An 11,371-nucleotide genomic window follows, 5' to 3' on the forward strand; every position below is an offset into this window, starting at 1 on the left:
CCGATCATCCAGATTGATATACTGTATCTTAATCGCACCATACCTGTGAGTAAGATTCTCGAATCTTATCGGTTTTGAATTAATAGTTTTTGAAATATTGCATACTTCCAATAAATATTTGTCAGTTAATTGTGGGCTTTCGGTTTAAATCTCGTGAATAATTTTTTGGCATTTTTTAGAGAACTATAAATGTGTGCTTTCCACCAAGTTTTATTCAGTTTGGCCCAGCCAAATTTGAATTATGAGCATTTTACTAAATTTTCCATCTTATTTAATTGATGTTCTAGGCATTGTCATAGTAACAATCTAGTAGCTGGAAAGTGCGAAAACAAAAAAAATGTCTGGCACAGGAAACGCGTCTATTTCTGCTGTCCGCTCTGCAGCTTATGAGGTAATTTCTGACCTCAAGGAGTATATCGCTGAAAATGCTAATGCAAAGTTCTCTACAACTAGACATATTGACTATATCTTGGATTGTATTAATCGTGTTATTAATATATACAAATAAAGTTCTGTAATTAATATGCTATGTGATATCTCAGGGAAAACTGACACTATATGTGAAGTCAGTGAGAAAAATGAAAGTATTTTAGCTAAACAGGATGAGATTCTTGATTGTTTAAATGCTCTCGATGCTCATAATAATGAAACAAACAGAACAATTATTCATACTACCCCTAAGCTGTATAGTACAGCACTTATGGCTGGGATTAATTTCCCTAATAATTCCCAAAATATGCGGAAGCATGTACCTTCTGCAAAAAATGTACTCTTGATTTATGATTCCAGTGATAAAAACAGCAGTGATAACGTTCATAAAATTCTTAAAAAGCAAGTCAATCCGTCAAAGATAAAAATTGGCATTGATAGAGTCCTCAAATTGGTAACAGAGGTATAGCGGTTGAATTGGAAAAGAATGAGAGTATTGCCGTCCTGGACAAATTTGTTAAAGAGCATATTCCTGAGGTTTACACTAGGCAACCAAAAAAGAGAAAACCTCATTTAATGATATTTTCCATACCTAAGCATGTCACTACTGAAGAATTGCTCTCCAATCTTTACCATCAAAACGAATCATTTCATTCCTTGTATTCTGAGGAGGACTTTAATAAAGAACTTCGATTTAAGTTCAGAACAAAGAAAAAAGGTAGAGATTTTCAGAATTGGATCATAGAAGTATCCCCATCAATGCATAGGCTTGTGCTACATTTGGGTAAGTTAAACATTGGCTGGTCATGCTGCAGGGCTGTTGACTTTTGTCCGGTCCTGCAGTGTTTTAAATGCTGCCGTTTTGGACATTCTTCAAGAGAATGCTCAGAAAATAAAATGACTTGTAGTCATTGCACAGGGAATCACATGTTTAGAGATTGCCCTAATACTGGAGAGTTACCTGTATGCATCAATTATAGTCATAATCACATGGAAAACCATTCGCACAATGCAAGAGACTCTTCATGTATAGTGTATCAATGTGTCAAGGGAAATTTGATTAGTAGGACTGATTATGGGTCAGAATCATAGAAATGGCATTTCTGTTATGCAAATTAATCTTCATAGGAGTATTGCTGCAAGTTGTCTTTTAGCTAGCAAAATCCATAATTATGATTTAGTCCTAGTTCAAGAACCTTATTGCATATGAGATCAGCCTGCTTCCATCCCCGCTTATTGCTCTGTTATAAAAGGCACTAATTCCACTCCCTGGGCGGTGACTATTATTCCACATAATAATATACCTATTCTTCATTTGGCTTCTTATAGCTCTGAACATATGGTTTGCATTGAAACGTATATCGGTTATACAAAATACATTATTATTAATATTTACTGCCCAAGGCCTCAGAGCATTAATGTAATTCTTACTGATCTCCAACAGATTATTGAATCCTACCCCTCTTGTAATTTTATCATTGCTGGAGATATAAATTCTCATTCCCCAGCATGGGGTGGTGACACTCTAGATGGTAGAGGTGAAGCGTTTGAAGAGTTTCTTGCATTGAATTGTTTGCTTATTGTAAACAATCCCAACTCTCTTCCTACTTTCAACAATGATAGATATTTCTCTTGGGTGGACATTACTATTTGCTCTAATTGTTGTTTCTCCTCTATTGCTGATGGGCAGGTGTTGAACACGCATAATTTTTCTGATCATGAATATATTACTTTTACCGTCCGTAATCGTACTAATTGTTCACCCTTGGCCTATCGGGCACAATTTAATCCCTCTTGTGCCAATTGGACTGAAATTGCTGAATATCTTCACTCCATTGTTGATCTTCCTGATTGTAAAACCAGAGAGGAGGCTGTGATTGCTATACATCACTGCATTAGGCACATTAACTCAGCTTGTGATATTTACATTCCTAAGACAATTCCCAAGTGTAAGCTAGTTCCCTGGTGGAATGAAGAACTTTCTACACTATGCAAAATTAATAATCACTTATGCCATAAATACAAGCATTGTCACAATCCTACAGTAAGAGAAAGGAGGCGTGAAGAATACTTACAACACCAGCATATTTATGAAGATCGTATTCTCAATACTAAATTGCAGTCTTGGAAGGTTTTTTGTTCTAGCGCTTCGAATAACCCTTGGTGTTATCTTACTAAAATGTGTACAGGAAAACTAAAGAAGAATACTATCCTTACGACTTTTAACACTGATTCTACTACTTCTACATCCCTATATGATACTGTTGAAAAATTATTAGATACTTTTTGTGTAGTAGATTCCAAGGTGGACGATTCTGCATGGCATCAGGATCTGCATGCTGCTAACTCCCCTTAACTCCCCTTTCTTTACTTCCCTATAACTCCCCTTTCTTTACATAGAATAAAGTAGATAAAGCTTTCCATGATTTAAAAATAGGCAGAGCACCTGGCATTGATGGCCTGACAGCAAATATTGCAAAAATGCTCTGGAATATTATACCTCTCCTATTATTTAGATTTAATAACATGTGTTTGCAGTTCGGGGTTTTCCCTGAGTTGTGGAAAATGGCCCAAATAATCCCTATACCAAAATCATCTTCCTGTAATGATACAAGACCAATTTCTCTTTTGCCGATTCTTGATAAAATTTTGGAGAAGTTAATGACTAATCGACTCTCATGGCACCTTGAATCTTCTTCCAAGCTAAATAATTTCCAATATGGTTTTAGACATCATAAATGTACTACTGATGCTATTGACATGGTGGTTGAAACTACACGACGCCTTTTAGAGACTGACACCTATGTTTTGAGCATTAGCTTGTATATTAGCAAAGCGTTTGATTCTGCCTGGTGGCCTTTGGTCCTTTACCAGCTTCAAATCTTTGATTGCCCCAGTGACATTTATCAGCTTTTCAATAATTATCTTCTTCTTCTTCTTTTGTCCCTAGCTGGCATTTGGTTGCAGGCATCTGCTGGCATTTGGTTGCGGCACCCACAGCAGCAACCAGTATGCTGCTGTGGGTGCCGCAGGAAGTCGAGCTTTCTCTACAATGCCTCTCCATTGCCCTCAATCCATGGCCGCCGCTTTTGCCTGCTTCAGACCAAGCCGTTGGTTCTTGAGGTCCTCCTCAACGTGTTTGGTCCACGTTTTCTTAGGTGCGGAGTGTTGGATTTTCCACAGAGTAGGTTGCTGTAACAGGATGGCAACGTTTTCTGTTGGACACCTTTCCTTCTATCGTAATGTTATGAGAGGGCGCCCTCAAGGCTCAGTGTGTGGACCTTTACTTTGGGTTATACTCTTTGATCGATTTCTTTGTCAACATTTTGGTCAAGATGCCGTAGTTGCCTATGCTTTTGTTCTCTTCAGAGGGAAATCTCGCAGAGAGTTGGAAATTAAGGTTTAATCGATCCTTAAGTATGATTCATGATTGGGGAGTGCTCAATAAACTTTGTTTTAATACCAACAAAACTAAGGCAATCGTTTTCAATAAGCCGAGACATAGAAACCTGTACACACATGTTCCGACTCTTCGTATGGATGGGAAGCACATAGCAGTTGTGAGAGAACTTAAATATCTAGGTATAATTCTTGATCATACGTTATCTTGGAACAGTCATATTGAGTATATTACCAAGCATACTGGGTACATTATGCATGCTTTTGCTAAGGTAGCAAGATCTACTTGGGGACTTGGTGGTAATGCAAAGGGAGCAATTTATGATAGCATCTTTGTACCTATTATCACCTATGGTTGTGGGACTTGGAGCGTTGCTGCTGAAAAGGTACATCAGAAACGAAAATTAATCTCGGCACAGCGTAGGGCCTTGTTGTTAATAACTAAAGCTTATAGAACTACGGCAAATGTCAGCTTACAATTGCTTGCTCGTAAGCCTCCTATTGATAAGTATATTAATTATTTACAAAAACTTTGCAAAATAAAAAGGGGAGATTCCCCTGCCTCTCATTCTGAGCATTTTATTGAGGAATCATGGGAAGAAAATATACCCTTTCAACATACTTTAAGCCCTTACACTAACAACAGGTACATTGAAACTTCTCCTGCTAGTTGTGCCATTACTATATTTACTGATGGCTCTAAGTATGAAAATAATGTTGGGGCCAGTTTTGTTGTTTACTGCAAAAAAATAGAAATTTACTGTAAATCATTCCAACTTGGCCCTCTTTGTAGTATATTCCAGGCTGAACTTTATGCTATTTTGCAGGCGGTTGTTTGGTGTGAATGGATTATTAACAATACTCAAATCATAATAATTACTGACTCTCTTTCCTCACTTAACGCAATTAAAAAATTATCTGATCATCCCCTGGCCTTTTATATTCAACGCATATTAGTTGATTCTGATAACGATTATTACTTTAAATGGATACGCTCACATAGTGAAGTTTGGGGTAACGATCGAGCAGATCATCTAGCCAAGACAGCTTCTGTTGACCAGAATATTGTTGTCAGCTACAACAAGATCTCTACAAAAATACTGAAAGAGATACTTTGTGAAGATATGCTTATGGACTGGCAACGTGATTGGGATGATAACATATCTATTACTAAGCAATTTTTCCCCAATATTTTAAAATTTTTGCATAATACTTGGATCTTAGTTACTCATCATACTGTACAATTCTACACTGGCCATGGCCGTTTTAATTCTTATCTTAGTTGTTTTACGTCACATAATAACAAACTTTGTCCTGTATGTGGAATTAATGATAGCAGCTATCACTATATTTTTGAATGCCCCATGACTGAAACTGAAAGGCATCAACTTATGCACTTTCCTGAATAGTAATAATCGTCCTTGGCCTTGTGAAATTCATGCCCTCACTTCTGACAAGGAAACTCACGACCTACTTTTTCAATTAATTGAAAAATATTTTCAGGTCACTACTATCTCTTGAGTTCTGCCTCCATTGTGTATTTACATTGGTGTTACTATGTTTTAGAATGGCTTTATTTTCTTACCCACTCCGTTTATTTATTCTTCTGCATTGTAATAGATTGTGTATTTAGTGTGCTTTATGCAGTCACTGTTAAATCTGAAGATCTTTTGTGGTCAAATCGTAATTTGACATATATTTAATCTTGGCTACAACCCCAATCCACCAATATCACTTTGTAGTGCTGGAACTGTCTCTCATTTTATCTTAAGGATTTCACTGTGATTAGACATGTTGTGTCTTCATATTTAGCATAAAGTTTCCACATTGTTATCAGTGGATACCTGGTTATCTGTGCTTCACATTGGCTCATGATAGAATTGCTCTTCAAATGTGCACGTGCTCAATATTATCTGTGGCTCTGGTTTTCTGCAGTTATGGTTATCTGCGTTACACTGCTATAGTGGTTGAGAGAAAACCTACCTTCTGCTACTTTGTTCTACTTTGTATTTATCTGTATTTTTGTATTTATCTCTGATGCATGCAAAACTTTTGTGACATGAGAGTAACTTTCTTCTGTCATCTCACTCTTTCATAATGTGCATGCAAAACTTTAGTGGTGTTTGTAATGTATATTTGTAATTATCTACTTGTAATTTCATTGCAATTCTTATTATACCATTGTAATACTGTTGCGATATTTATAGTATTTATTGTTACATAGGTGTTTAACCAACTACGATATCATTATATCCTGAATATATCTTTTAATATTTTTTTTTCAACTCTCTTTTTTGTGTACGATACCAGTGTTACAGGTTTTATATTAATTCTAATTAATTATGTTCAATTCTGCTGCACTACATGTTATATTTTAATTGTAAAAGTTGCTCTGGCAGCAATTATATATAATTGATATTTTGTATTTTAAATACTGTCATCTGTACGTTACTTTTGTTAATTTTATTACATTTATCTATTCCCTCTCCAATCACTGTACAACTGATACATATGACTGTTCTGCAACGTAATTATTGTAAATGTGTAATTTCTGTATGTAACACCTGATTATGCTATGCGACATTAGGCATATAACAAAAGTTATGTTAATAAACTTAATAAAATGAAATGAATGAATAAAATGTACCGCCACTGCGGCCAGCTGTGTGCGTTGCAGAGGAGAACATTCTGCATATTCTCCCTGCTGCCCAGCCCACCAGCAAGAGGCACGCCTGTTAAAATTCAACGTCATCCAGCGCTGTACTTATCTAGAAGCCAAGCGCTCACAGAGCAACTCCCCAAAGTCATATGCAAGAGTGGCCTCAACTTCCCCCCCAAAACTGGCCGAGAGAACCCCCTCATTGTGAAAAGCAGCCAGCTATTTCTACTATTGGACAGACAGATGACATTCTGACCCTAACCAATCGTATTTCCCAATTGGAATCCATAGTGGAGAAGCTATACACAGAGTTAAGTCTTCTGCGCTCAATTTTTCAGCCTACCCCACTTAACCCAACTCAGGGTTCCCTCCATTAGCTGAGTCTGGACAAGGATCTACTGTGTCCATGTCTCATAAGTGCTCTTCCCACCCAGCAGGCCCTTTGACTCCTGCCCAACTCCTAAAGAAGAAGAAAAGACCTAAACCTCGCCCCACCAATCCATTGGCAGCATCCGATTCAGAAGGTCCAAATTCGGACATGGACCTCACATACTCCACAGGGTCCACAAAAGTAACCCGTCTAGATAACCCCTGCATTGCCTCCCCAGCTGAGCAGGCTAAACTTCGCCGCCACCTGCCCAACACCCCCAAGTATAATGTCTAACTCCTCAAGCAACTTGCAAAATCTCTGCTTGATACACTGGAACGCAAGACGTCTTCGTTCTAAATGTAATCACCTTTTGGCAACGTCTTGGCTATGTACTGTGGACATCCTCCTGGTACAAGAGACATGGTGATCTTTTCTCCTGGAGTGATCTTTTCCATTCCAGGATTCACTCTCTTCTGCCATGATTGCACCTCTGCTCAGGGTGGGGTCTCCTAATAGCAGTCTCTCACCAGTGGTCCGCCCACCAGCTGCCCACTGGTCCTAAGATCATCGGCACAAAATATCAAGAGACCTTGGTATATTTTTCACAGGCTCCTCTCTCCTTGTTAATGTTTACTCCCCACACAGTGTCCTTTCAGCTGTTTCACTGGACCCCCTTTTGCAGGGCAATCACCACCCTCGCATAGTGTACAGGGACTGGAACACTCATCATCCTTATTGGGACAATGAATGCAAATGCCCAGACATCACGAGCCGCATCCTCTTCGATTGGTTCATATCCATAAACTTATGCTGTTGGAACTCAGGGGAACCAACTTATTTCCACCCAAACGGATCATCAGCTGACCTGACCTTCTGCTCCCCGGACCTATTAGGTTCCGCCTTGTGAAGCCCTTGCATGGACACCTTAACCAGTGACCACGTTCCTATTTCGATCACTCTATCTATCTTGGGCACCCCTAACCCAACAACTACCTCTCATTTACACTTCTCGACAAACTGGAGTCATTATTCCAATAACCTCAATCAGCTTTGGACCAACAAGGAATCGATTCCCACTACATACAATGCCTTTGTAGACTCTATTCGTGAGACGGTTTCCTCTAATATTATAATTTGCTCCATTCCCTCCTCGGGTCAACCACCATGGTGGACCCCTAAATGCAGCTGCCTTAGAGTGCTTAAACGTCATGTGTTCCACCTAGCCTGCAGGTGGGCGTCTCATTCCTGGTGGGATAAATATAAACAAATAGGAGCGAAACTCTGTCAAAAGACCCATCAGGCTCATCGGGAGTGGTGGGGTCGTTTGTGTGCCTCTCCCCCTCTCCATCCACACTCTATCGCATTTTCTGTTGACTGAGATCCCGGTCGGCGATCACGGCAACCCAACACATAATCGAAACGACGGACTATCTACTCAGTCCCATCCAGCAGGCGGAAGCCTTTGCATCCTTCTTTGGGCATACCAGCCCAAGGGGCACTTTTGCTCCTCTTGATGATCCCGGCTGGGGGCCCAAAAGTTTGACGATTCCCCCTTTCATCTCCTCAAACTCTGCCAGGCCATACACCGTCTTTGGAATACCACACCTGACCCAGATGGCGTAAGTGCACACACGTTACAGACCCTCCCAAATGTGAGCCTCTCGACCCTCCTAAATCTCTTAAATAACCTCTGGACCTCAGGGTCCTGCCCCCAGGATTGGACCTCTTCTACCATTGTTCCGATCATTATACCAGGTAGCCTAGTGACAATATGCACCTTTTATAGGCCAATCTCTCTTATCTCTCACGTCACAAAACTATTTGAATGGCTGATCCTGTATCGAATGCATAAATGGACCTTTCATTCTGATATCTTCCATCAACACCACTTTGGCTTTCTCCCATACTGAGGGGTAGAAGAGGCCCTTATTAGGTTACACCACCATATAGCCGTGGCCCGTGCAAGAAAGCACTGGGTGTATCTAGTCGCACTCGACCTAGAAGGGGCATATAACTGTGTGCCAACTGCTTCTTTTCGTGTCCATTGGCGCGGAATGCTATCACTTCCTCACGCCTTTATCCAAGGCATCCCCCAGGGAGCGTTCTTGCCCCCATTCTATTTATATTATACTTGGCAGACCTTTGGACTGCTCTTCCCTCCAATGTCACTGCCGTCTTTTACGCGGAAGATTTATACATTCTCACCTCGAGTACTAGGCCTTCTCGAGCTGCTTGCAAAGCTCAATTAGCCCTGGACCACCTTGAACATTGGGCAGCCACATGAAGTTTATCCTTTTCCGCCACTAAAAGAGCTTTCGTTGATTTTTCTCCCAAACTCCTCCGCCCTCCACTTACTTTGTCTCTTAACTCAAGTAATATCCCTCAGTGCCTTCTCTCCGCATCCTCAAACTTCATTTTTCTCATAACTTCACTTGGTACACCCATGAGACTTTCTTAAGAACCAAAGTGACTCATGCCAGTTCCCTCCTCAAATTTTTTGCTTCTCGTAGTGACGGTGCCAGGAGAGCCAACCTCCTCCGCTTAATCTATACCGTCCTTAGCCTGATGGCAGAATTTGGCGCTCCTCTCCTCGAAGGGGCCCCCCAACCACTATCCGTTGCATCGAAAAACCCATTGATTAAGCCCTTCACACAGCCTTGGGCGTGCCCAAGTCTACTCTGCTGTTATCTTTATATGCTGAGTTTGGCTATATTCCACTCCAATCTAGACTGTGTCAGAAGGCTATATCACACTCCATCACTCACCTCTCAAGAGGCCACTAAAGCCCTCTCTACAAAATTTTCAGCACAGCCTCCAGTCTAGATTATTACCGCTGGCGCCCCTTCCAGGTCCCGTATGCCTCTAGGGTTCTCTCCCTGATTCGTCAGGAAGGTCTACCCATCTCTCACCTCTACCAGTGAAAACACGTACCCCCAAGCCCCATAAACATCCAACCTAGAATTCATCTAGACAACTTTCCAAATGCTTCCAGCCAACCTCCTGCAGCTTTGAATGCTTGTTTCAATGATCTACATTCTACCAACTGGTGGGGTTGGACTCTCAATGGGGCAGATGTCTCAAAATCATAACTACGGATGGCTTTCAGAGTGGTTCTTCCGGCTCAAACAGTCAAGGAAACATGGTTGCTAGACATGAGCTGCAGTGACTTCAGTGCGGAGGTTCTCGGCATCCAATGGGCAGTTAATCTCAGCGTCCATCTTAACACTCCGATGACCATCATTTTGGATGGCAAATCAGTTTTCCAGTCAGTCGCCAATGTAAATTTTTCCTCTCCAGCGGTTATTATTGACCTAGCTGCAACTATCACCTCTTACTCAACACCTCTTGAAATCGGGTGGGCCCCTGGTCATGTTGGCATTCACATAAATGAAGCGGCAGACCAAGCCGCTACTCATGACACTCCCATCGGCTCCTGGTGGAGACCTCTCATGGCATGTGACCTCATATGTCAGATGCGAAAATCGATCATCCGCAACTACACCAATACCTGGTCTACTATTCTTTGGGGGAAAAATCCCACCCATCTCAGACCTTTCATCACTTGAATATATGTCATGCCTCATCTCGCCACACAAAAACCCTATTGGCTAGACTTTGAACCAATACGGCCCCCCCTGAACAACTTCCTCTGTTCTCGACACCAATGCATCTCGCCAGATTGCTCCCACTGTGACTTGCCAGAAACTTCCATCCACTATTGGCTTGTCTGCCCGCAATACACACAGGCCCGCCAAGAGCTAGACCATCTCTTAACCTTGGACCTCTCGATTGTCTGTACCTTAACTCTGATATATATTGGCCTCATACCGACCTTCCTCCTCACCAACATATTGAAATCTTGGAGCGTTTTGTTCACTGCACCAACCGCTTTACCTAATTTCTAACCAAAGTGATTCAGCAAAAAAGCCAACAGGCTAGAGTCTCCATATTAACAAGATAAGAAAGAAAGAAAGAAAGAATTCAGATGAAGTTGTTCTGGAGACTTCACACAGTTTACTACAGCAAGGACCAGAGTTCATTTCAAAGCCAATGAAGAACCCAACTGAATTAATTCCTTCCACCATTGCAGCAGTTATAGGGTGTCAACATAATAATTTGTGTACCAAGCTGGAGGTGTCTGTGTTTACAAAAATTTCTAATGCACATTCTCTGCCTTCTGTCTCTCCATCCCAAAATGATAAAAAGTTGATGGCAAGTTACTTGAACAGTTTAAATCTTATGCTTTTGAACTCTGACAAAGACAAAATGTTTGTCCTGTGCAAAAATAACAATTTCCTAAGTAGGACTAATATTTTTAGAATTTTATTAATCATACATTAAGAATTTATTTTTTAGTGGTTAAGATGTTAATAATTATTCTAAAATATACTGTTAAATCAAGTTATAATGATTTATTATTACTACAAATACTATTAATATACCAATAGTTCAAAAAGTGTAATCATGGATCCCCATAAACTTGTAAGATACAATATTATCCTACTTCAGTTATC

At 40.4% G+C, this 11,371-nt stretch overlaps 2 protein-coding genes across 2 annotated transcripts; both read left to right on the forward strand.

Moving 5' to 3' along the window:
• The first annotated feature begins 3,848 nt into the window (after positions 1-3,848).
• Positions 3,849-5,237, forward strand: LOC111639625. The gene has a single exon (XM_023385522.1). The coding sequence runs from the start codon at positions 3,849-3,851 to the stop codon at positions 5,235-5,237; it is 1,389 nt and encodes a 462-aa protein (XP_023241290.1).
• A 4,715-nt stretch (positions 5,238-9,952) lies between these two features.
• LOC111639626 lies at positions 9,953-10,423 on the forward strand. Its single transcript, XM_023385523.1, has one exon. It carries the CDS (start codon positions 9,953-9,955, stop codon positions 10,421-10,423), a length of 471 nt encoding a protein of 156 aa, XP_023241291.1.
• Positions 10,424-11,371: the final 948 nt, after the last annotated feature.

Source organism: Centruroides sculpturatus, unplaced genomic scaffold (genome assembly GCF_000671375.1).
Source record: "Centruroides sculpturatus isolate CEXI.00-Female unplaced genomic scaffold, Cexi_2.0 scaffold976, whole genome shotgun sequence".
In the NCBI taxonomy this organism is placed as follows: domain Eukaryota; kingdom Metazoa; phylum Arthropoda; class Arachnida; order Scorpiones; family Buthidae; genus Centruroides; species Centruroides sculpturatus.